Source organism: Eriocheir sinensis, chromosome 19, assembly GCF_024679095.1.
Source record: "Eriocheir sinensis breed Jianghai 21 chromosome 19, ASM2467909v1, whole genome shotgun sequence".
NCBI lineage: Eukaryota > Metazoa > Arthropoda > Malacostraca > Decapoda > Varunidae > Eriocheir > Eriocheir sinensis.
Genome location: NC_066527.1, coordinates 15005738 through 15032510, shown reverse-complemented (window position 1 = coordinate 15032510; position 26773 = coordinate 15005738). Strand labels below are relative to the sequence as shown.

General features: G+C 38.4%; 1 protein-coding gene across 1 annotated transcript in view; it reads left to right on the top strand.

Moving 5' to 3' along the window:
* The window catches only part of LOC127000983 (putative neural-cadherin 2), a 179071-nt gene that overhangs the window by 13756 nt on the left and 138542 nt on the right, over nt 1–26773 (top strand). Inside the window, exons 3-4 of the mRNA XM_050865157.1 lie at nt 8758–8873; nt 20938–21174. Of these exons, the coding sequence (XP_050721114.1) occupies nt 8758–8873; nt 20938–21174 (353 nt within the window). The remainder of the gene's footprint in view (nt 1–8757; nt 8874–20937; nt 21175–26773) is intronic.

The window sequence follows — 26773 nt, the reverse complement described above, 5'->3', positions numbered from 1 at the left end:
AGTAGAAACATTGACAGTGATTATTATTACTATTATTATTATTATTATTATTATTATTATTATTATTATTATTATTATTATTATTATTATTATTATTATTATTATTATTATTATTATTATTATTATTATTATTATTATTATTATTATTATTATTATTATTATTATTATTATTATTATTATTGTTATTATTATTATTATTATTACTATTATTATTATTATTATTATTATTATTATTATTATTATTATTATTATTATTATTATTATTATTATTATTATTATTATTATTATTATTATTATTATTATTATTATTATTATTATTAAGAATGTTGTTGTTGTTATTATTGTTATTATCATTATTACGGCTCCGTTTAGCAATAGGAATAATGAATGGTCACTTTTGTTTGTTTGTTTGTTTGTGTGTTTGCATTACTGCCTTAACTGTTTGTGTTATAGGTGAGGGTAAATACACACACACACACACACATATACACACACGCACACACACACACATGCACACACGTTATGATTCTCTCTCTCTCTCTCTCTCTCTCTCTCTCTCTCTCTCTCTCTCTCTCTCTCTCTCTCTCTCTCTCTCTCTCTCTCTCTCTCTCTCTCTCTCTCTCTCTCTCTCTCTCTCTCTCTCTCTCTCTCAAACTATTATTAAAAGGGAACTTGATGGCTATTAACTCGATCTTTAATGGTAAAAAAATATTAGATTCCACGACTTTAATAATTTGACTTCGAGGAGTTGTGGTAATGGAAGAAGGAGGAGGAGGAGAAGGAGGAGGAGGAGGAGGAGGAGAAGGAGGAGGAGGAGGAGGGAGAAGAAGAATATTGGATTGAAAGAGAAAATGAAAAAGAAAAAGAAGGAAAAAAATAAGTAAAAAGAAGCAAAACAGAAAGACAAGTGGAAGTAAAAAAAGAAAGAATTTAATTAAAGTGTGATAAAAGAGAAGAGGCATATGGAAAGGAAAAGGAAGAGGAGGAGGAAAAGGAAAAATGAGAAATACAAGACAAAGAGAAGAATTGAAGGAGGAGGAAAATAGAGAAGATGGAGTGCTCAGCTAATTCCATGCAAATTGAGGAGAAAGAGGAAGAGGAAGAAGAAGAGGAAGAAGGGAATTAAGGAAGAAGAGAATGTATTAGGAGGAAAGGAGTGCGTGGCATGGATTAGAGAGAGAGAGAGAGAGAGAGAGAGAGAGAGAGAGAGAGAGAGAGAGAGAGAGAGAGAGAGAGAGAGAGAGAGAGAGAGAGAGAGAGAGAGAGAGAGAGAGAGAGAGAGAGAGAGAGAGAGAGAGAGAGAGAGAGAGAGAGAGAGAGAGAGAGAGAGAGAGAGAGAGAGAGAGAGAGAGGTGAAATAAAGACAAATTGTGCTGAAAGACAAAGCAAGAAAAGGAGATGCAGGAGGAGGAGGAGGAGGAGGAAGAGGAGGAAAGAAATACAAGAGGAAGAGAGGAAGAGAAAGAAAACAAAATAAATATATGACAAATTAGGAAAAAAGAAAAGTGGGGAAAGAATAAAGACGTAACAAATGAAGAAGAGACGGAGGAAATAATCAAATAAGAGGAAGGAAGATAAAAACAATTGGATAAAAAAGACAGTCGATGAGAAGGAGGAGGAGGAGGAGGAAGTGGAAGAAGAGGAGGAGGAGGAGGAGGAGGAGGAGGAGACCTTGAGAGAATTAGAAAGGGAAGAGGTAAACAAGAAGTGAAAATGTAAAGAAAGAAAAGGAAGAAAGAAAACAAGAAGAGAAACAGAGAAACGATAAAAATAATTAAGAAGTAAGAAGGACAAAAGGGAAGAGAAGGAACGAGGATAACAAGAAAAACGAAGATATTAAAAAAAAAATAAGAAGAAGAAAAGAGAACGAAATGAAGAAAGCGAAAGGAGAGAGAGAGAGAGAGAGAGAGAGAGAGAGAGAGAGAGAGAGAGAGAGAGAGAGAGAGAGAGAGAGAGAGAGAGAGAGAGAGAGACGAAATAAAGATAAGTAAGAAGTGAAAAGTGTTAAAGAGGAGGAAGAGAAGGAAATATAGATAACAAGGGAGGAGAGAGAAACAAAAAAAGTGAGAGAAAAGTTAAACTCCACAAATTTTAAAAAGAAACTTAACTTGAACAATTCTTGAGAGGGAGAAAATATTGAAGGAGGGAAGGAAGGAAAGAAGGAAGGAAAGAAGGAAGGAAGGATTAATATAAATGTTGCACAAAACTAGGAGGAAGAAGTTGAAAGGGAAAGCGAAAGAGGAAGAGGAAGAATAAGAAGAAAAGAAGAAGAAGGAAGAGAAATAGGAGAAAGGAAAGAATAAGAGAAATGGAGTTAGGAAGCATATAAAGAGGAGAAGAAAACAAGGAATTGAGAAGGAGGAAGAGAGGAAAAATGGAAGAGAAAAAAATGGAAGAGAGGAAAATGAGAGAAAATAGGATGAAGGAGGAAGAGGAGGAGACAGAGCAATAAATAAGGAAGGAAGGACAAGGAGGAAGATGATGATGATGAGGAGGAGGAGGAAGAGGACGAAGGAGGAAGAGAAGGGAGGAGGAGGAGGAGTGGAGAAAGACTTATTTTTCTTCAAAGGAGGAGGAAGAAAGACGCCTGATGAAGAGTGACTGTGGGCATATCATCTGAGAGAGAGAGAGAGAGAGAGAGAGAGAGAGAGAGAGAGAGAGAGAGAGAGAGAGAGAGAGGCGTAAACTTGATATTTTTGTTTTTTTTGCCACTTTTCTTTCTAAAAATAAGAAGAAGAAGAAAGGAAGAAGAAGAAGGGGGGAGGAGGAGAAAGAGGAGGAGGAGGAGAAGCAGAAGAAGAAAAAGAACAAAAAGAACAAACAAGAACAAGAATAAGAATAAAAACAAGAACAAGATGAAAAAGAAAAAAGAAAAAAAGGAACAACGACAACAACAACAACAACAACAACAACAACAACAACAACAACAACAACAGTACCCTTTTATTCTATTACTGTCACCTGTCCAACTTTACCTTCCCGAAAATACTAATGCAAGAAAATTTACATTGCCAAAAAATCTCTTAAAAATATATTCCGTCTGTGTCCAAATGCTGAGAAAATATTAGAGAGACGCCTTGAGCCACTTGTCTGTCTGTCCGTCTGTCTGTCTGTCTGTCTGTCTGTCTGTCTGTCTGTCTGTCTGTCTGTCCTTCTTTTTCTCTCGCTTTCCTTTCCTTCCATTGCCTCTTACTTCGGATAACTGATATTGAAAGGAAAAAAGAGGACGAAGAAGAGAAAAGAAGGGAAGAGAAAATAACAGATGCTCTCAATGTTTGTCTGTCTGTCTATCTGTCTGTCTATGTTTATGTCTGTGTGTGTGTGTGTGTGTGTGTGTGTGTGTGTGTGTGTGTGTGTGTGTGTGTTTACAGGTAAGGTTAGGTTAGAATAGGTAAGGTTAGGTTAAACAGAAGGAAGGTAAGGTTGGGAGGGATAGGGGTGTGTGTGTGTGTGTGTGTGTGTGTGTTCCTGTCTGTGCGTCTGTCTCATGAAAAGTTACTCCACGCTTCGTCCTAAAACTTTTTGACGTCGTATTAAATTAAGGAACGAGGTACAGATTTATATTTTCATTCTTCTATTTTAAATTTTATCTATTTCACTTTCTTTTATCCTCAACGCTACGCACACCCTCTTATTTCTCTTTCTTGTTTGGTCTGCACTGTTTGTTTGTTTGTTTGTTTGTTTATTTGTTTGTTTGTTATTGTTTTAAGTTTTTTTGTTGTTTGTTTGAGTTTATAGTTTTTTTTCGTTTATATATATTCTTTTTCTTCAGTTTAGTTGTTATCATTTCGTATATATATTTTTTAATTTTCTTTTCATTTCGTTTATTAGTATTTTCTTTCTTCCATTTATCCGCAAGTTTCTTTTTATTCCATTTATATGTTTTGTTTTATTCCCGTTTATGAATGAGGAAGTTTTTTCGGATTCCGTTTAAAAGAGTTTCGCATTCCGTTTCTAAGAAGTAAGTTTCTATATTCTTGTTTACAATTTTACTTATCTTCCTTTTATATAAAGTTCTGAATTGGGGCAACATTGCTTAACTATCACTGTTGATGTTGTTGTTGTTGTTGCTGTTGTGTTGTTCGGTCAGCCCTGTCGGAGGTTTGTTGTCTCCGAGCGGTCTTGTTTATTTAAGTTTTCGTACGGCTTCCAGGTATTGGCTCAACTGACAGGCAGACAGGCAGACGGACAGGCAAAAAAATAACACACACACAACGATACAAGATTGGCCTTTGTGGAGACTCAGTGTGGAGTGACGAAAACGAGGAGGAATACATAGGAAGAACAGACACCAGAAGACCTGTCGGTCTATGGCGAGGGTGTCTGTTTACTACCGCTACTACTTGTAAACTACGTGTGGTAGGACAGGACATAATAGATGAAGGCTCCTCCCCACCCACCTCTCCCTCCGGTAACGTGCCGCCAGGAAATAGTTAGAAGAGAACACCATGTGCCTTTAAGGAAGAAAGGGACATGGAAATTTTACAGTAAAGAGAGAAATAAGAGGAAACTACTACCCTTAACTTACGCTACTGGTGACCTAAGCTGTGGGGGAAACTAATGTCTTCAGGTTGTACTCGTGCTGCAGGCTGCCTGAGACAAACGAAAAAGGGTCAGTAAACAGTGTATGGAGTTGAATCATAAAAAAATAAATAAATAAATAAAAGCTGGTATTAAATTGGACTGCTCACGATGGGGTGAGATGTAGTTTCAGGGGTTACCGGTAGAGGCTTGATCCTCGTTCACCTTCGGTACAGGGGTACGCTCCAGTATCCTGTTAACCTTACTGTTCCCACACCTCACTGCCTGAAACATATGAAAAAGGGTCAGTAAAATCTTATATCCCTGAAACACTCATCCAATGAAGACTTGAAGCTATTAATACTCTGTGCGCTAACCACAGACGGTGGGAGTCTATTCCAGTGATCGACGACTCTATTATTGAAATAACTTCTGCGCGCCAATGTGTTACATCGGTTTCCCTCTAAATTCATACCGTTGCTGCGTGTTATTGTGTTGGTGTCTCTCTTAAATAGGCTATCTGGGTTAATGTTTTCGAATATATAAAGGATTTTGAACACTTCAGTTAAGTTCCCTCTTACTCTTCGCTTCTTTAAAGAAAACATTTCTAAACGTTTTAAACGCTCGTCATACGTCAAGTTACGGAGCGCTGGAATTTGTTTGGCTGCTCGGCGCTGTATCCTTTTTAGCAAAACGTGATCTTTGATATAATTCGGTGACCAAAACTGAACGGCGTATTCTAGGTGTGGTCTTATAAATGCTAAATATAATTATAATCTCTTCATAAGTTCGGGTGATTTATAATCAAAGTTTCTTGAGATTAATCCTAACATCATATTGGCTTATTTACTCGCTGCAGAACATTGATCACTCACTTTAAGAGTGTTACTGATAATGACACCAAGATCTTTTTCTTGTTTTACTTCGCTGAGCTCATGTCCTTGAATCTGATATTTAAAGTTAGGGTTCTTTTCACCTATGTGCATTACTTTACATTTATCTACGTTGAAACACATTTGCCATTTTTCGCTCCAGTCGGTAAGTCTTATTAAGTCTGATTGAATATTCTCGCAATTTTTAATGTTCGTTACCGTCACCGGAATTGAAGAAGGATGGGGAGGAGGAGGAGGAGGAGGAGGAGGAGGAGGAGGAGGGGGGGGAGAGAATGAATGGAAAAGAAGAAAAAAAAAAGTGTGGTAGAAACAAATGGATAATAACACAAAACGATAATGATGATAACAACAACGAACGAAGAAAAAGAAGAAGAAAATTACGATGAAGAAAAAGATGAAAAGTATTAATAAAAAGTAGAAATAATAACACTAACAACAACAACAACAACAACTACCACCACTACTACTACTACTACTACTACTAATAATAATAATAATAATAATAATAATAATAATAATAATAATAATAATAATAATAATAATAATAATAATAATAATAATGATAATAATACAAAAAACAAAATCAACAAAAACAACAACAACAGCAAACTATTCATATTTAATCCTCTTCTGTGTGTGTGTGTGTGTGTGTGTGTGTGTGTGTGTGTGTGTGTGTGTGTGTGTGTGTGTGTGTGTGTGTTTAATCTCCGTATCCTAATGCAGTAATGTACAGGATGTAGCCACCAACACCGTCACCACCACCATCACCACCACCATCACCACCACCATCATCACCACCATCACCACCACCACCACCACCACCACCATCATCACCACCATCACCACCATCACCCTTACCACTACCACAATCACTTTACTCCCACCACAAACACCACCACCACCACCACCACCATTACCACCGCTTTATCGCGTCTCCCATCACCTGTAATCAATGTTCCCTGGGTTGTTTACTGTTTGCTTGTTTGCCTTGCTTGCTTGTTTTATCGCTTGGCTTGTTATGATAGTGCTAAAACTCGTTGGTATTTGTTTGTTCCTTTATTTGCTTACACCTGAGATATAAGTCACAGGCAAATATAAGGTATCTTCAAACATATGACAGACGGCACCTTATGGCATAAATTAACAAAGAATGACCTCACATTGTTGTATAGAAAGTCTCATCAATAAGGAAGCATAGGATATGAATTTTCTGCGTACGTTAGGTTAAGTGGTATCTTCAGACACATGATTACCATCACCTTTTGGTATAAATCAACAACGAATGACCTCACTTTGTTGTATAGAAAGTCTCATTAGTTAGGAAGAATATATGAATTTTCTGAGTCAAGACCTATATTAATTGTTTGGGGTTTTGTTAGGTTAGGATAGGTTTAAGGTATCTTCAAACACATGAATACCAGCACCTTATGGTATAAATCAACAAAGAATTACCTCACTTTGTTGTGTAGAAAGTCTTATTAGTAAGGGAGTATATATGAATTTTCTGAGTCAAGACCAATAGTAACTGTTTCGGGTTTTGTTATGTCACGTTAGGGTATCTTTAAACACATGATAGTCAGCACCTCACTTTGTTGTATATAAAGTCCCATTAACAAGGACGCATATATGAACTTTCTGAGTCAAGGCCTATAGTAACTGTAAAGGGGTTTTGTTAGGTTAGGATAGGTTTAAGCTTAGGGTATCCTCAAACACATGGTAGCCAGCACCTAACGGTATAAATCAACAGAGGGAAGGAAAGGGGGATGGAAATGGGTAGTGGTTACTATTTTGAGGGAGAGACGGACAAAGAATAGGGGTGATTAGGGGGGGAGGGAGGTGGAAGGGAGTGTCAGGCTGTCGTGTGGATCTGAATATGCTGTCAATTAGCTTTTGTGGAATATGTCAGATGTTTTTTTTTTTTTTTATCAGAGGATTTATGTGTTATTTTTGTTTTTATAATCTGTCTGTCTGTCTGTTTGTCTGTATGTATGTATGTTTTATGTGGGAGTTCTGTTTGTCATATTATTTTATCTTCATTAATTATTTTATGTCTCTAACTGCGTGTTATTGTGTGTGTGTGTGTGTGTGTCATTCTCTCTCTCTCTCTCTCTCTCTCTCTCTCTCTCTCTCTCTCTCTCTCTCTCTCTCTCTCTCTCTCTCTCTCTCTCTCTCTCTCTCTCCCAAACAAATTAAAGCTCATTGTCAACTCATCATTATCACTATTATCATCATTATCCTCATCATTATCCTTCCCCTTCATACTTTTCTTTTCGATCATGGCCAAAAAAGGTTTAACGAAGATCTGATTAACGAGTCTCTAATCTAAACGAATAAATCCCGTACTGTACAGGTTCCTTTTGCTGTGTAGTTAATGCTTACAATGGAGTTCGTATTTCTTGAATTTTCTTATTTTTAGATCATGTATTGTTCTCGTTATTATATTGTTTTTTTTTTATTTGTTTTGTTTTTGCTTCGTATTTTTGTTATGTGTGCTTGAGGGAGTGTGTGTGTGTGTGTGTGTGTGTGTGTGTGTGTGTGTGTGTGTGTGTGTGTGTGTGTGTGTGCAGGGTTGAATGTATGTGTGTTTGTAAATCCGTCTTTCTACCTATACCAATGTATGTATGTATGCATGTATGTATATATGTATGTATGTATGTATGTTTGCTCACTAATTGCCTTGCTGTCTTGGGTAATAAAACCCACACACACACACACACACAAACTTGAGTATGATATTGGCGTTTGGAATTGAAAGACGATGAAGAGGAATGAAGCAAGAAGAGGAGGAGGAGGAGGAATGTGTTTGACAAAGTTTATTAATGGAATATTGGTATTAACTCTGCTTATTTGATCTTGAAAGGTTAGAGAGAGAGAGAGAGAGAGAGAGAGAGAGAGAGAGAGAGAGAGAGAGAGAGAGAGAGAGAGAGAGAGAGAGAGAGAGAGAGAGAGAGAGAGAGAGAGAGAGAGAGAGAGAGATATAGGGTGTTCCGCAGGCTAAACACACACACACACACACACACACACACACACACACACACACACACACACACACACACACACGTAAATAATCTATGTTGACATGTTCGCTTTCCTAATTGTGTCCTACGTAGAAGAAAGAGGAGAAGGAGGAGGAGAAGGAGGAGGAGAAGGAGAAGGAGGAGGAGGAGGAGGAGGAGGAGGATGAAAGAAAGTGTAGGAATAGTTCGCCTGAGAGAGAGAGAGAGAGAGAGAGAGAGAGAGAGAGAGAGAGAGAGAGAATGTGTGGATGTTTTGTCATATACTATTTATGGATTTGAATGTAATTACTAACCCATTCTTCTCTCTCTCTCTCTATCTCACACAGGGGAGAGAGTGAGCTTCCACATAAAGGAGGGAAACGAGGGAGGTAACTTTTTCCTCCATCCCTCCACCGGCGTGCTGACCCTCCAACGACCTCTGGATTATGAGGAAACACAACAGGTAAGGAGGGAGGGAGGGAGGGGAAGGAAGGCAAGAATGGAGGGGGGAGAATATGGGGAAGAGAAGACGGAAGGGTGAGGGAGGTGGGGAGGGGGGAAGGGAAGGAGGAGGAGGAGGAGGGACAGGGAAGGAGGGACGGAGGGAGAGAGAAGAGGAAGGGGAAGTAAGGCAAGAATGGAGGGGGAGAATATGGAGAAGAGAAGATGGAAGGATGAGGGAGGTGGGGAGGGAGGAAGGGAAGGAGGAGGAGGAGGAAGAGGGATAGTGAGAGAGAATGAAGGAAGGGTGGAGGGGAGAAAAGAATGGAGGGGGGAGATGAGGGAGGGAAGGAATGAAGGAAGGAAGGGGACACAAAGCAAGAACAAACAACAGCAGACCTGCTGGTCCTAACGAGGCTGTTTGTGACAAGCTACACTAACTATCTAATCAAAGGTGGAAGATGAAGGCTCCTCCCCACCGCCCGTCCCTCCAGCCAAAGCTGGCAGGAAAGGAAAAAGAACCATGCAGCATGGAATAACTGCATGGAAATTATGTAGGAAAGAGGAAAGAACTACCATTACTGCTACCACTAACCGGGCGATAAAAGCAGACAAGGACACCAGTATTCGAAAGAACTTAACGTTATTAAGACAATGAGTAATATCTTAGTTGCTGGTTGGATTCAAAATACTTGTCTAATCTATTCTTGAAGGCCGTAACTGTTGTACTATCAACGACATCACAGGGTAGAGAATTCCAAACATTAACAACTCGATTGAAGAAGAAGTGTTTAGCTTCGTGCGACGAGAATCTTTTACCACTTATCTTTAAATTGTGATTTCTTCTTGTTCTATTTGATCGATCAATTGTAAAGTAATCTTCCGCATTAATATCACTGAATCCTTTGAACATTTTAAACACTTCTATTAGATCGCCTCGCATTCTTCGTTTTGATAGGCTGAATAAATTTACTTCTTTAAGCCTTTGTTCATATGATAAATTTCTCAACCTTGGAATCATCTTTGTTACTCTTCGTTGAACCCGTTCCAACTTTTCTATGTCTTTTCTGTAATAGGGAGACCAAAATTGTACACAGTACTCTAGACGGGGTCGAACCAACGAATGGGGATGGGAACGGATGGATGGGGCAGAGAAGGGTGGGAAGAGGAGAGGGAAGGGATGAAAGGTTAGGAGAGAGAGGAAAAGGAAGGAGGAAGGGAGGTAAGGGTGGGAGGGGAAGGGATAGGAGGGAGAGAGGAAGAAAGGGAGAGAAGTAGAGAGATAAAAGAGAACATATGAGAAGAAATAAGGAAGAGGAGGAGTACATGAACGGAAGAGGAGAAAAAGGAACGAGATTGAGAGAAAAAAGCAGAAGAGAGTAAGGAAAAGGAGGAATAGATAAATAGAAAAGGAGAAAAAGGAAGGAGAGAGTGAGAGAAAAAGCAGAAGAGAAGAGAGTAAGGAAAAGGAGAAAAAGATTGAAAGAAAAAAAAACAAAGAGGAAACTATAGACGGAATAATTATAATAAAAGGAATAAGGAAAATGGAATAAAAAAACAAAGCAGAAAGTCATCAAAGGGAAACATAACAAAAAATCGAGGTTCGTTGAAAAGGTGATGAAAGTAAGGAAGTAAAAAAGTTAAAGAAAGAAAGAGAAAAAGGAAAAGATTGAGGGAGGAAAAGAAAGATGGTACAAAAAAATGAAGATAATAAAGTAAAAAATAAAGAATAAGGGGAGAGGAAAAGATTGAGAGAGAAAAAGAAAGAGAAAATATATGGTGACAAAAATAGGAAACTAAAAAGTGAAGGAAAAAAAGAAAAAAGGAAAAGATTGGGAAATGAAATGAAAGAGAGAAAATAAGACAAAGGAAAGAAGAGAAAAATGAACGATTGCTTAACTTTAGGAAGATTAACGGGAGATGAGAGAGAGAGAGAGAGAGAGAGAGAGAGAGAGAGAGAGAGAGAGAGAGAGAGAGAGTGTAACAAGTTAAAAATATCACCTTCGCCATTTCTGCACCTGCTAATTAGGACCTATTTACCTTGCCTAACCTAATTTACCTGTTGGACCTAATGACCCGCACAACAGGTAGAAAAAAAGTAAAAGATAAACGGAAGGAAAGGAAAAGAAGTAAAGAAATTGGAAAACGATGAAAAGTTAGGCAGAAAGAAGAGAAAGGAAGGAGAGGTTAAGGAATAGGAAGGGGGAGAGAGAAGGAGGAGTATGAGGTAAGGACAAGGAAGGAAGGTAAAATTAAAGAGTGGGAAAATAGGAAGGAAGGGAGAGAGTGTGATGGGATGGACGAGCGAGAAGGGAATTAGAAAGAAGGAAAATAAGAAAAGGAGGGAAACGAGAGGAAAAGAAGGGAAAAGTAAAAAGAGAGAGAAAAATGAAGGAAGGGAGGAAGGAATGGAAAGAGCGTGAAGGGAATTAGAAAGAAGGAAAATAAGGAAAGGAGGGAAAAGTAAAAAAAGAGAGAGAAAGGAAGGAAGGGAAAGAGTGTGAAAGGAATTAGAAAGAAGGAAAATAAGGAAAGGAGGGAAACGAGAGGAAAATGAGGAGAAAGTAAAAAGAGAGAGAAAGGAAGGAAACAGAAGAGAATGAGGAGATAAAGAATGAAAAAGGAAGGAAAGAAAGAGTAGAGAACAGAAGAAAGGAAAGGAAGGAAGGAGAATAAATGTGAGGTGTGGAGTGAGATAAGGAGAGAGAGGAGAGGTGGAGGAAGAAGGGAAGGAGAAGGATGTGTGTGTGTGTGTGTGTGTGTGTGTGTGTGTGTGTGTGTGTGTGTGTGTGTGTGTGTGTGTGTGTGAAGTAAAGAATGGGAGAGGCAGGAAAGCGAAATACGAGGCGATAATGAGATGAAAATAAGGAAAACATGAAAGGGAAGAGAACAAGGTTGGGGTGAAGGAAGGAAGTAAGGAAGGAAGATGAGAGAAGAGAAAGAAGTGATGTAAGGAGAGGAAAGGGAGATCAGGTAAATTTAGAAGAGGGAAGGAAATAAGGGAAAGGAAGGGAGGAGATGGAGGAACAGGTTAAGAGAGAGAAGAGATGTGAAGAAAGGAAGGAAGAGAATGAATGCAAAATAAAAAGAGGGAAGGGAAATGAAGTAAAGAGTGGGAAAGGAGGGAAAGAAAATAAAAGTGTATGAAATAAGGACAGTGAAAAAATGATGAAGGAAAAGGAAAAGAAGACAGGACAGGACAAGACAAGACAAAAAACGGAAAAGAAAACAGGAAAGAGAAGAGAATGAGTGAGGTAAGGAGTGGGAAAGGGCGGTGAATGAGGGAGAGAAAAGAGAAGAGAACGAGGTATATGTCAAGAGTGAAAAAGGAGGGAATGGAAAGAGAGCGAACGGAAGGAAGGAAGGAGAAAGAGGGCGAGTTAAGGACTGGAAAGCAAGATGAAGTAAAGGAGAGAAAGAAAATAAGTATGAGATGATTGAGAAGAATGTAAATTTGGGATGAAGAGAAAGGAAAGGAAGGAAAAATAAAGAAGGGAAGGGAAAGGAAAAGGAGATATGACAACAGGAAGTAGAAAAAGGATACAAATTGGATAAAGAAGAAGGAAAGAAAGAGAGGGGAGGAGAAATACAGGAAAAGGAGAAGAGTGAAAAGGGATACGAATGAGGTAGACAGAAGGGGGACGAAATAAAAGTGAAGATGGAATACGAGAAATTAACCAAAGGGAAGAGAGTGTGAGGTAAGGAGAGGAAAGGGAGTTCAGGTAAAGAGTGGGAAGAAAAGGAAGGAAGGAGAGACAATGAGATGAGGTAAGGAGAGGAGAGGGAGGCCAGGTGAGCACAGAACAGGTGAGAGAAGGCGGTAATGAGTGCAGGGAGGGACAGCTGTGAAGGAGGCACCTGGGAAATGTTGCTGATTGGTGAGAGAGAGAGAGAGAGAGAGAGAGAGAGAGAGAGAGAGATAGGAGAAGAGATAAAGAACAGAATAGAGTGAACGGAGAAGAAATATAAAAAGAGAGAGTGGCGGAAGAGAGGAATGAAAGGGAAGGGGAGAAGAGGAAAGAGGAATAGATAGAAATGAACGATTGCTTAGCTTTAGGAAGATGAAATGGAGATGAGAGAGAGAGAGAGAGAGAGAGAGAGAGAGAGAGAGAGAGAGAGAGAGAGAGAGAGAGAGATTGTGGAAATGTAAAGGAGAGAGGAAGAAAAAGAAGAAGAGGGGGAATAGAGATGGATGCAGGGAAAGAGAAGACGAGGAGGTAAGAATGAAAAAGAAGAGTAAATGAGGATGTATGAAGGGAGAAGAGTAAAAAAGACAAACAAACAAACAAACAAACAGACACAGACAACAAGAGAGAGAGAGAGAGAGAGAGCGTTCAAAGGTTGTAATGTATGTTGATTAACGCTTCTTATTCGCTAATTGAACGGTGGGTGTTTAACTCGAGCAAACAGATACAAATAGATACGTGTTTGTGACCCTTGAACTAAACAGAGGCATCAGCGCTGGTATTGTTTTTATTACTGTTGATATTAAGGCGTTGTGTTGTCATTAATTAGGATCATTATCATCATTGTCGTCTTATAGTTACTGGTGTTATTGTGTATATCATTATTATTATTATTATTATTATTATTATTATTATTATTATTATTATTATTATTATTATTATTATTATTATTATTATTATTATTTTTTATTGTTTTGACGTAGTTTTTTTTTGTCACTGTTCCAACAATAATAGTTAAAATAATAAAAAAAAACAATAACTACTACTGCTACTACTACAACTACTACTACTACTACTACTACTATTACAGTTACTACTATTATTTCTATCATTATCATTATTTTTATTATTAGTATTATTATTATTTCATGCCTTCATTTTTTTTTACTATTTTCCTCCTCCTCCTCCTCCTCCTCCTCCTCCTCCTTCCATTATCGGGCATTCTCTCCCTGTCTCCTTATTTATCACACATTCTCTTTTGCCTCCTTATTTATTTTTGTCCCAAGATTATATTTTGATACACGGGACAGCGAGTCTTTCTTTTTTTTCCATTTTCTTTTCTTTTCCTCTTCTCCTCATTCACTTATTCGTTCATTCATCTTTTTTTCACCTTCTCATTCAATCATTCATTCTTTTTTGTATATTTTCTTTGATTATTTTTTGCTTCGTCTTATTTTCTTATTTTCTTGTTTTTCTTTTCATCTTTTTCTTCTCTGTTTCATTCAGTTATCTTATTTATTCATTCTTTATTCTTTATTTTCTTATCCTTTTTTTGCTTCTATTCCTTCTTTTCTTTCCTTCTTTCTTTTCATCTTCCTTCTTGTTTTTCTTTTCATCTTTTTTTCTTGTTTCATTCAGTTATCTTATTTATTCATTCTTTATTCTTTATTTTCTTATCCTTTTTTGCTTCTATTCCTTCTTTTTATCCTTCTTTCTTCCCATCTTCTTTCTTGTTTTTCTTTTCATCTTTTTTCTTCTCTGTTTCATTCAGTTATCTTATTTATTCATTCTTTCTTGTTTATTTTCTTATCCTTTTTTGCTTCTATTCCTTCTTTTCTTTCCTTCTTTCTTTTCATCTTCTTTCTTGTTTTTCTTTTCATCTTTTTTCTTCTGTTTCATTCAGTTATCTTATTTATTCATTCTTTCTTGTTTGTTTTCTTATCCTTTTTTGCTTCTATTCCTTCTTTTCTTTACTTCTTTCTTTTCATCTTCTTTCTTGTTTTTCTTTTTGCTTCTATCTTCTTTCTTGTTTTTCTTTTCATTTTTTTCTTCTCTGTTTCATTCAGTTATCTTATTTATTCATTCTTTATTGTTTATTTTCTTATCCTTTTTTGCTTCTATTCCTTCTTTTCTTTCCTTCTTTCTTCCCATCTTCTTTCTTGTGTTTTCTTTTCTTCCCATCTTCTCATCTTCCCATCTTCCCATTCTTTATTTTCTTATCCTTTTTTGCTTCTATTCCTTCTTTTCTTTCCTTCTTTCTTCCCATCTTCTTTCTTGTGTTTTCTTTTCTTCCTCTTCCCATCTTCTCATCTTCCCATCTTTCCATTCTTTATTTTCTTATCCTTTTTTGCTTCTATTCCTTCTTTTCTTTCCTTTTTTCTTCCCATCTTCTTTCTTGTATTTTCTTCTCTTCTTACATCCTTTACCTGTGTTTGTCATTTAATTTAACTTTTCTCTTTCGTTCTCCCGTTTCATTCTCGGTTTCCTTCTTTCTTCCATCTGTTTTCTTTCTCCTTTTCCTGTGCTTACAATCATAATTCTGCTTCTTTTCCTTCCTCTGTATTGTTTTTATCTTTTGTTTTCTTTCTTCTTCTCTTCTGCTTACAATCATTGTTCTGTTTCTTTTCCTTCCTAGGTATTGTTCTTTTCTTTTTTTTCTTTTCTTTTTTGCAGCGATTTTGTTTCATTTTTTATTTATTTCCTTCTTAGTTTCTTCCTTTCCTTTCTTTTTCATTCTCCTTATTTTCTGCTTACAATCTTAATTCTGGGTTTTTTTCTTTTCATTGTTTTGTTCCTCTCGTATTTTTTTGTTTGTCTTTTTTGCTGCAATTTTGTTTTATTTTTCATTTCTTTCCTTCTTAGTTTCTTCCTCTCCTTTGTTTTCTTTTTCCCTCTTTTCTGCTTACAATCTTAATTTTCCTTTTTTTTCTTCTCATTGTTTTTTTTTTTTTTTTTTTCTTTTTTTTTGTTTTTTTTTTTTTTTTTCTTTCCTTCTTATTTCTTTTCTGCTTACAATCTTAATTCTGCTTTTTTTCTTTTCTTTGTTTTGTTCCTCTCTTGTTTTTTTGTGTTTTTTTGTTACGATTTTGTTTTATTTTTCATTTTTTTCCTTCTTATTTTTTTTCTATTCTTTTTCTTTCTTTTTTTTTCTGCTTACAGTCTTAATTCTGCTGTTTTCTTTTCTTTGTTTTGTTCCTTTCTTGTTTTTTTTTTTTGTTTTTTTGTTACGATTTTGTTTTATTTTTCATTTCTTTCCTTCTTATTTTCGTCCTTTCCTTTCTTTTCTTTCTTTTTATTCTGCTTCTTATCATAAGTCTTCTCCTTTTCTTTTCTTCGTTTTGTTCCTCTTTTGTTTGTTTTTGTCTTTGTTGTGATTTTGTTTCAAGTTTCGTTCGATTATATTATTTTTGTATTTTTTTTTTTCTTCTTTATCTTTCTTTCTCTTCTGCTTACTATTCTAATTCTGCTTCTTTTCCTTCCTTTGTTTTGAGTGCTTCTTATTTTCTCTTATTTATGTAACAATTTTCTTTTATTTTCATTTGTTTTATTTATTTTTATCGTTGTTTTTTTTTTGTTTTGTTTTTTCATCCTTCGTATAATTTTGTCTCCTTCTCTCTTTCTCTCATTTATCGGTCGGGTTCTTCCTTTTTTTTTCTCTTCTGCTAACTGCTCTAATTCTGCTTCTTTTCCTTCCTTTGTTTTCAGTGCTTTTTATTTTATCTTATTTACGTCACAATGATCTTTTATTTTCATTTGATTGATGTATTTTTATTGTTTATTTGGTTTTGGTTTTTCTTCCTTTGTATAATTTTGTCTCCTCTCTTTCTCTCTCATTTATCGGTCGGCTAATCTTTATTTATCGCCCTTTATCGGAGGTTGTCGCTTCTTCCTCTTTTATCATGTTATCGGATCCCGCGGGCGCACACACACACACACACACACACACACACACACACACACACACACACACACACACACACACACACATACACGCACGCACATATCCTTTCCAATAATTGTGTTGCTGTCACTAACTTTATCGAGTTATCTTCCCCCTCCTCCTCCTCCTCCTCCTCCTCCTCCCCCTCTTCCTCCTCCTCTTCCTCCTCCTCCTCCTCCTCCTCCTCTTCCTCTTGCTTCCTCTCGGGTTTCTTTTCCTTCTTCTATTATTTCTTCTGTCTTGTCTTCTGTCCTCATTCAATTTTGCCTCCTTCTCCTCCCCCTCCTCTTCCTCCTCCTATCTTCTACTCTCTCCTATCTCATTCTTCTATCTCTTATCTCGTTTCTGGTTCTCGTTCAATTTTCTCCTCCTCCTCCTCTTCTTCCTCCTCCTTCTCCTCCTCTTCCTCCTCCTCCTCCTAAAACATAACACAATCACATCTTATCTCCAATTCGGGTTCAAAAATAAGCGATCCTGTCTAACCAAAACTTCCGTAAAAAACGAAGAACTTTGCGTAAAAAAATAAAACTATACCACATTTTTAAGTACTTCAACGATGATATAATTCTCCCTCTACTAATTAATGCATCCCTTAGCAGTAATTAATGGAAAGGGGAGGAGGGGAGGGGGGAGGAGGGGAAGGGGTCGTAGAGATTAATGGGTTAGAAGGAAAGGGGAAAAAAGGGGTTATATAAATGCCTTGATGGTTTAACTTTAGTGTGTGTTCGCCCGCTGCTTCCCTCCCTCCCTCTGCCTGATTCATGTTATATACCTGTTGAGTTATTAGTGGGATGGGTGAGGTTGTTGTCTGTGTCCGTTTGTTTGTTTGTCTCTCTTTCTTTTCTCCCTTCAAACATCCTCATTTACTCTTCTTTTTCATTCTTTCCTCCTTCTTTTCTTCTCTTTCCCTGCATCCATCTCTATTCCTCCTCCTCTTCTTCGTCCTCTCACCTTTACACTTCTCTCTCTCTCTCTCTCTCTCTCTCTCTCTCTCTCTCTCTCTCTCTCTCTCTCTCTCTCTCTCTCTCTCTCTCTCTCTCTCTCTCTCTCTCTCTCTCTCTCTCTCTCTCTCTCTCTCTCTCTCTCTCTCTCTCTCTCTCTCTCTCTGTATTTTTTATCTCCGTCTCTTTGTTACGTTGCTTCCTGTCTCTTGGTTCTTTAATACAGTCACTCAGGAGAGGGATCATTTATGGAGCAGCAGCAGTAGTAGTAGTAGTAGTAGTAGTAGTATAGTCCGGTTCATTCCGTCTGTCCATCAACAAAGCGGGAATTTTGGTGGATGTGTCTCCTGCCCATTTCTAGTTCGTGTATGCGTGAAAATCAACTGTTGTGATAGACGTTCAAGCTTACTTATCAATAATATATTTGAATATTTATGTATACAAAAAACAACTGTGTCATTTGCATCGATAATCTAACATACAAGCACGCGAGAAGACAAGCTTGTATCAAATAACATAGTCACATCATGCTCGAACGATCTGTGGTTTTTCAAATTCATTGATTGATAGTTCATTTCAGGTATATTAAAAGACATCTGGCTCTGCAAGCGCATGTAAAGGATATCTTAATAATTTACTGCATGAAATAACATGAAATGATAAATAATGTCTGTTGAATGCGATGCTAGGCTATGAGGCTACCCATGCCGTTTACATGCAATACATCAAAATTCCTTATGTATAGACACTTCCAGAGTCAGATGTCACTTTATGTACCTGAATGAGATGAAATAATTATAGGTATCTGAAAGGTTATGAATCGTTCGAGTATGATCCACAGACTTAGGGCCACATAATGTAAGTCTGTGGTATGATCAGACTATATACTATTTGATATACAAATTGTTCTTTCGTGTGCTTATATGGTAGATTATCGATGCAAATCGGCACGTTTGCGGTTCATATAAAAAGACTTGAGGTTTTTTTGTATACACGAACATTCAAATATATCACTGAAAATATAAAGGTGATCTTCACGCAATCACGAACTAACAATGCGCAGGTGCCACATCTACGTTCGCGAGTGGCAGGACGGAATTAAACGGACTATAGTAGTAGTAGTAGTAGTAGTAGTAGTAGTAGCAGCAGCAGTAGAAGTAGCAGTAATAGTAGTAGTAGTAGTACTAATAGTAGTAGTAGTAGTAGCAGTAGTAGTAGTAGCAGCAGCAGTAGTAGTAGTAGTAGTAGTTTTTAGCAGCAGCAGCAGTAGTAGAAGTAGCAGCAGTAGTAGTAGTAGTAGTAGTAGTAGTAGTAGCAGCAGCAGTAGTAGAAGTAGCAGTAGAAGTAGTCACAGTCATTGGCGGGGTGGGGCCAATGAATTGCTTTGTGAAAGAATATGAGAGAATATACGCTCACAACGCAACTCTAAAAGATGGAGGCCCGTAGTAGGGAAAAAAAAAGTAGTAGTAGTAGTAGTAGTAGTAGGATTATTATTATTATTAGTAGTAGTAGTAGCAGTAGTAATAGTAGTAGCTGCAGCAGTAGTACTACTACTATTACTACTACTACTACTACTAGTAGTAGTAGTAGTAGTAGTAGTAGTAGTAGTAGTAGTATGCTAGCACTTCCCCCAAGACTGGGTGGGATGGGGATCACCAACCCTGAGAAGCTGGCTGATAAGGAGAACCAAAACTCCATCAGCCTTACCAGGTCACTCATCAACAGGATCATCGCTCAGGAGGCAGAGGGCGAGATAGACCAAACAGAAATAAGAGAAATTAAAAGAAAAATCTCAGAAGAAAGGCAACAGGCCCAAAAAGACGAGCTGGACCGTCTTACACACCACCTGTCCACAGAAATGGGAAGAAAAATACACACAGCACTGGAGGCAGGCGCCTCTAACTGGCTAACGTCATTACCAATCAGAGCAAAAGACTTCAGCCTCAACAAACAAGAATTTGTCGACGCCGTTGCTCTGAGATATGGCTGGCCGATTGAGGGACTGCCTGATCTCTGTGCATGTGGATCACCAAATGATGTCACCCACACCATGACATGTAAAAAGGGAGGCTTCGTCTGTATTCGACACGATGAAGTGAGGGATCTGACAGCCAGCATGCTCGGGGAGGTATGCCAAGACGTCACTACCGAGCCGGCACTGCTTCCCCTGGACGGCGAACACCTTCGGTACAGGACAGCCAATACCTCACAGGAGGCACGGGTTGATGTAACTGCCCGCGGATTCTGGGTGCGCGGACAGCGGGCGTTCATGGACATCCGCATATTCGACCCGATGGCTGCCTGTCACCGTGAGCTGCCCCTGGAAGCCGCCCACCACAGGAACGAGCAGGAGAAGACAAGGGCATACGGTGAAAGAATCCAACATGTGGATCAGGGCAGCTTCACCCCCCTCGTCTTCACCACATCCGGCGGGATGGGTCCCAGGGCCCGATGCTTCTACGCACGACTCGCGGAACTAATCTCAGAAAAGAAGCATCAGCCAAGGAGCCACGTTGTCGCCTGGATGAGGTGTCGCCTCTCGTTCTCCCTGCTCAGGTCGGCCATCCTATGTCTCAGGGGCACCAGACACTCTGGCCCAAAAGCCACCAACATCTCCAATATGGACTATGAAGCCACAGTGGTGGAGAGTGACATTAGGGTGGGTCGGGAGTGACTTGAGTAGGGAAGGAAAGGGGGATCTGGACGTAATAGATGATAGGTGATTTAGTGCTAGGTAGTATTAGTGATATGGTTGGATGCCACAGTCATTAGCGAACAGAGTTGGGGCTAATGACCTCCAAGCTATGGAGCCCTCCATGATTATGTGTCGGGAAAATAAACATGGGTGGAGGTATCATTTATGTAGTAGTAGTAAAAAAAAAAAGTAGTAGTAGTAGTAGTAGTGGTAGAAGTAGTAGTAGTAGTAGTAGTAGTAGTTATTATCTCCACCAAGTTTTGATCTTTCTATAACACGGTGACCAGTATTACGTTTCATGTTATCGAATTCGCTTCATAAATGCGGTGTATAATATTTTCATTATGTCGGACGATTTATGATCTTGAAATATCTTGACGTTGATCCTTGCGTCATTTTATTATTATTATTATTATTAGTAGTAGTAGTAGTAGTGGTAGTAGTAGTAGCAATAGTAGCAGTAGTAGTAGTAGTAGTAGTAGTAGGAGGAGGAGGAGGAGGAAGAGGAGGAGGAGAAGTTGCTCTTGTAATAACACTAAAATCTGCTATAATTGGAACAAATAAAAACAGAAACGCATAACAGCGCAAATCGACTTATTCCTCACTTTATCTATCTATCTATCTATATTTATATCTATCTCCATCTCAGTCAATCGCTCTCTCTTTTAATCTCTTTCAATCCTGTCAATCTCTCTCAGTTTCTTTCCCTCTCAATCTCTCTCCCTTATTAATTTATTGAGCTATATGTATATCTATCTTTCTAAATATATATGAGTTTCTTATTATTATTATTTCTTACAGTCTCCCTCCCCTTCTCCTCACAGATCGAGCTCACGGTACAAGTTCAAGGAAGCAAACATAGAAGCAACCCAGCCGGCAGAAAGAGCAACTCCGGCCTGCACTCCGCCACAGAGGGCAGCACGGGTCTCGGCGGCAGCCTCGCGCGCGTACTGGTGCAAGTTGGCGATAAGAACGAGCACGCGCCTTACTTCCCACGACCATTACACGAGACGCAGATCACGGAGGAGGACGACAGACACCTCCCCAAGACTGTGCTGACCGTGAGTGTTGTTTTGTTATTGATTTTAGAGTATAGGAAGCAGCTCAATGGGAAATAAAGTAAATTGATTGAGAGGAAAAAATCCCGCTAATCACTGCCCCTATTAAAGATCCACCATTATTTGTCACAGTCGTTAATATTTTCTCTTCTCTCTCATCTGTGTGTGTGTGTGTGTGTGTGTGTGTGTGTGTGTGTGTGTGTGTGTGTGTGTGTGTGTGTGTGTGTGTGTGTGCTCTTGCTCTTATGCATTTTATTTCACTCAGAACAAGAAAAAAATGCAGTATACAATTTTATCACCAACACTACATAGTTATCTCTCTCTCTCTCTCTCTCTCTCTCTCTCTCTCTCTCTCTCTCTCTCTCTCTCTCTCTCTCTCTCTCTCTCTCTCTCTCTCTCTCTCTCTCTCTCTCTCTCTCTCTCTCTCTCTCTCTCTCTCTCTCTCTCTCTCTCTCTCTCTCTCTCTCTCTCTCTCTCTCTCTCTCTCTCTCTGTGTGTGTGCGTGCGTGCGTGAGTGTCCAGGTCTCGGTAATCTTGCTCTGTTTTTTATTTACGAGCTCCACGCACTCAGCCGTCACCAGGTCGCTGTCTGGTAATGTCAGGTTATATTTGTCGTGTTTTATTTATTGCGCGCTACGAATCATGTCCTTATTTTTCATTCTATTCTTGTCACGTTTCTAATTTTGTTCTTCACTTGTTTACCTGTTTTCTGTATCTGAATTTCGCCATCACCATTTTTTTGTTTGTTTGTTTGTTTTTCATCGTCTTTTTGTTTTTTGTTCGCGATCTTCAATTTTTTTTTTTTTTGTCTTTTATTCCCCCGTTTTCTATTTGCGGTCTTTTTTTCCTTTAGTTCATCTTTTGTGTTATTATTCCCATCATTTATTATCTGCTTTCCATCGTCTTGTGTTTGTTGTTTATTTACTCCTTTGATATTTTATGTTTTCGTTCTTTTTTCATATTGTTTCATTCTTTTCTTTTCTATTTTCGTTCTTTTGTTATTTTGTTTCGCTCTCCTTTCGTTTTCCGTTTCGTTCTTTTGTTTCCCGTTTTCGTACTTCTTTTGTTTCCAAGTTTCTTTCTTCTTTGGTTATTTTCTGGTTTATCTTCTTTTGTTTTCTGTTTCACACTTTTGTTTTCTATTGTTTTCCTGTTGTTGTTTTTTGTACATTTGCCCTGTTTTTTTTATTCTTCTTTATTTATGTTTTTTTGTCTTGTTTTCGTTCTACTGCTCTTCTGTTTTCGTTCTCGTTTTGATTTCCGTTTTCGTTCTTTTTCTTTCTTTTGTTTTCTATTTTCTCTTTCCGTTCTCCTTTCGTATCCTATTTCCAATCGTCTTTTGTTTCCTCGTTCACTTTGTTTCGCTTTGTTTTCTTTCTTCTCTTCTATTTTCGTTCTACTTTTGTCTTTTCTTTTCTACTATATTTCTTTTGTTTTCTATTTTCTCTTTCCGTTCTCCTTTCGTTTCCCATTCTCGATCGTCTTTTGTTTCCTCGTTCACTTTGTTTCGCTTTGTTTCCTTTCTTCTCTTCTATTTTCGTTATCCTTTTGTCTCCCGTTCCGATCGTCTTTTGTCTCCCTGTTTACATCAACCACCCTCGCACCATCACTACATCCCTTCCCATTCTTTCTTTGTGCCCTGTTGTCGACCGTCTCTTCCAGGCTTGTTAACCTCCACCAACGCCGCCGTCACCTGGTCAGTCCGTCTCCGTTGTTCTTTTGTTTGGGCTTTTGTGGTAATTCTGAGGCAGCGGAGAGCGAGACGGCGATAACAAACACACACAGACACACACGCAAACAAGCTGCAGCCTCCAGAGTCCTTCTATTTCAAGCTCTCACAACAAGACGCGTGCATATGCGTTCTGTTTTGGCTTGTCAGCGAAGGATGAGAAGAAGAGGAGGAGGAGGAGGAGGAGGAGGAGGAGGAAGATAATGAAGAAGAAGAAACAGAAGTAAAAGTTAGTTTCACCCACAAATTATAAGCCGTCCTTGTTTCCGGGGTTGTGTGTCTTGAATATTACGTTCTGTGCCTTATTATTTCCTCTTATTTCTTCGTTTTTTTATCTTTCTACAATTTCAAGTTTTCTTTCCATTCTTTCTCTGTTTTATCTTAGTTTTTCCTCACACAATTCCAGCCGTCATCATTTCCAAGGGTTGCGTGTTGCCTTAAAATTACGTTCTGCTCCTCTATCTATTTCATTGTTTCTTCGTTTCTTTATCTCTCTACAATTTCAAGTTTTCTCTCCACTCTTTCTCTGTTTTATCTTAGTTTCTCCTCACACAATTCCAGCCGTCATCATTTTCAAGGGTTGCGTGTTCCCTTAAAATTACGTTCTGCTCCTCTATCTATTTCATTGTTTCTTCGTTTCTTTATCTTTCTACGATTCCAAGTTTTCTTTCCACTTTTCTCTGTTTTATCGTAGTTTTTCCTCACACATTTTCAGCTGTCATAATTTTCAAGGGTTAGGTGTTCCCTTAATCCTTTCTCTTTCCTTCCTTTATCGTCCATAGTCTTATTTTTCTCTCTTCCAATCCCTTTCCTTCCTTTCTCTCCCATATTATTCAATTATTTTCTCTACTATTATCTTTCCCTCCTTTCTCTTCCCACCCCCTTTCATTTTTTTCTCATCCATATTCTTTCCCTCCTCTCTCTTTCATATTCTTCTTTTCCAATTACGTTCTGTTCCTCTAGTTCAGTGTTTCTTCGTTTCTTTATCTCTTTTTTACAGTTTCAGCAGCATCTCTTTCCATTTTTCTCTGTTCTGGTCTTTGTTTCCCTCACACATATGTCTATCAACATTATTTCCGGGTGTACGTGTCCTTAATATTACGTTTTGGCTCCTTATTAGAGCAATGTGTCTTGTTATTTCTTCGTTTCCTTATCTTTCCTCATTTTCAACAGCATTTCTTTCATTTTTCTTCTTCTTTGTCTTCCTCGTTTCGCCCACATGATACCAGCCGTCATCATTTCCAGGAGTGTGTGTCTTTAAAACTACCTTCTGTTTCCTCATTATATTGTTTCGTTTCTCTTGTTATTTCATTGTTTCTTTTACTTTCTTCAATTTTATCAGCATACTGTATATTTCCACTTTCTCTGTTTTCTTCTTCGTTTCGCTCCCATGCAATACCTCGCTATCATCATTTCCAGGAGTGTGTTTCTATTATTACTTGCTTTTTCCTCATTATTTTTTCTTTTCTTTTACTTTCTACAATTTCAACAGGTTCTTTCCATTTATTTTCTGTTCTCTCCTCAGTTTCCCCTCACACAATATTCGCTATCATCATTTCCAGGAGTGTGTGTATTATTATTTGCTTTTTCCTCAGTATTTCTTCTTTTCTTTTACTGTCTACATTTTCAACAGGTTCTTTCCATTTCTATTCTGTTCTCTTAGTCTCGCTCCCCTCACACACGCCATCAGCATCATTTCCAGGGTTGAGTGTGTCCTTAAACCTTTTCCTTATCATTTTACAGTTTTTTTTATTAGTTTATGGTTTTCTTTTACTTTCCACAATATTACCAGTCTATTTTTCCACTCTTACTCTGTTCTCTTCTTATTTTTACCTTCATACAATACCTCGCCATCATAATTTCCAGGGTTGTGTGTGCTTAATATTTTGTTTTTTTTTCTCATTATTTCCTCTTTTCTTTTACTTTGTACAATTTCAACAGCTTTTCTCTCCATTTTTATCTGTCCCGTTCTTAGTTTCCCCTCACACAATACCTCACCATCATCATTTTCAGGATTGTGTGTGCTTAATATTTCTGTGTTTTTTTTCTCATTATCTCTTCTTTTCTTTTACTTTCTACAATTTTTTTTTACCATATTTCTCTGTCCCGTTCTTGGTTTCCCCTCACACAATACCTCACCATCATCATTTCCAGGGTTGTGTGTTTGTCCTTAATATCACGTTCTGTTTGCCTTGTTTACGTTCAGTCGCCGTGATTTCCCCCGGCACCGCTACTTCTCATTCCGACACTAAGTTAGCGCGTCGGCCACTCACGCCCGGACGATGTATCTTCCTTCGGGGAGATTCTAGCGCTGCCACCAATTATGTTTTGACTTCTCCGTCCTTGGTTTTGTTTAGCTTGTTAGGTGTTCTCTTGTTCGTCTTTTCTATTGTTTCCTGTTCCTTTCTTTGCTTTCCTTCCTTTCTTCCAATTGTTTCCCTTCACGTTTCCTCCATTCTCGTCGTTTCCTCTCATTCTTTTTTTATCACCCTTCCCTCCTTTCTCTTTTTCTATTGTTTTCTGTTCTTTTCTTTACTTTCCTTCCTTTCTTCCATTTGTTTCCCTTCACTCTTCCTTCATTCTCGTCGTTTCCTGTCATTCTTCTTTTATCACCCTTCCCTCTTTTATCTTCTTTGCCTTTGTTTCTTCTTCTCCTTTTTCCTTATTATGCATTTTTTTTTGTTTCCCATTCATTCCTTATCATTTTGTAATTTTCCTTCACTGGAAAGGATTCAACGACGCGCCACAAAGATGATCCCAACCTTCAGGGCTCAACCATACGAGGAACGACTCAAGCGACTCAATCTCTTTACATTGGAGAAAAGACGCCTACAAGGGGATATGATTCAAGTCTTCAAGTATCTAAAAAAGTTCAATAACGTCGATTATTCCAAATTCTTTGAACTGCAAACCAACTCAAGAACTAGAAATAACGGTTTACCCATTCAGTCGAGTCGATGTAACACAGACATTGGAAGGAGTTTCTTTTCAAACCGAGTCATCCGCCACTGGAACAATATTCCCTCAGAAGTAGTGAATGCGAATACCATCAACTCCTTCAAATATAGAATCGACCGTCATTTCGCTGCGTCGGGAGTAAACTGAATAACGAGGGGCTTCCATCTGCTCCTCAATATCGAGGTGCTTTCATCTGCTCACCAAGCCCCAAATGGCGATCGAGCAGATTAAATCACCCAAGCGGGCGACCTCGTAATGAGCCAATGGGCTTTCTGTTGCCTGCATTTCCATGTTTCCATGTTTCCCTTTCCCTTTGTTTAGTTTCCTTTCCGTTCTGCAAACTTTTTATCTTTTGTTATTTTTTTTTTCTCTACTCCCATTTCGTTCCCTCTCCTTTCCCTTCATTCTAACCTCTCCTTCCCTTCTCATCCCTTCCTTCCCCTTCTCTTCCCTTCCCTTCTCTCTCTCTCTCTCTCTCTCTCTCTCTCTCTCTCTCTCTCTCTCTCTCTCTCTCTCTCTCTCTCTCTCTCTCTCTCTCTCTCTCTCTCTCTCTCTCTCTCTCTCTCTCTCTCTCTCTCTCTCTCTCTCTCTCTCTCTCTCTCTCTCTCTCTCTCTCTCTCTCTCTCTCTCTCTCTCTCTCTCTCTCTCTCTCTCTCGTCTCATCCATAATTCCACCTCTGTTTTTTCCTGCGTTGTGTCATTAACCTCAGTGAGTGTGTGTGTGTGTGTGTGTGTGTGTGTGTGTGTGTGTGTGTCCTCCTGTCTCTCTCTCCCCTGTTTCTTTCATCTTTTTGTTTTTACCTTTCCTTATGTTAGTTGCCCCATATATCCGTCTGTCTGTCTGTCTGTTTGTGTATCACTGCTACATAAGAGCGACTGATTACCTCTTTCTGCTCAATTAAGAGACAATTATTC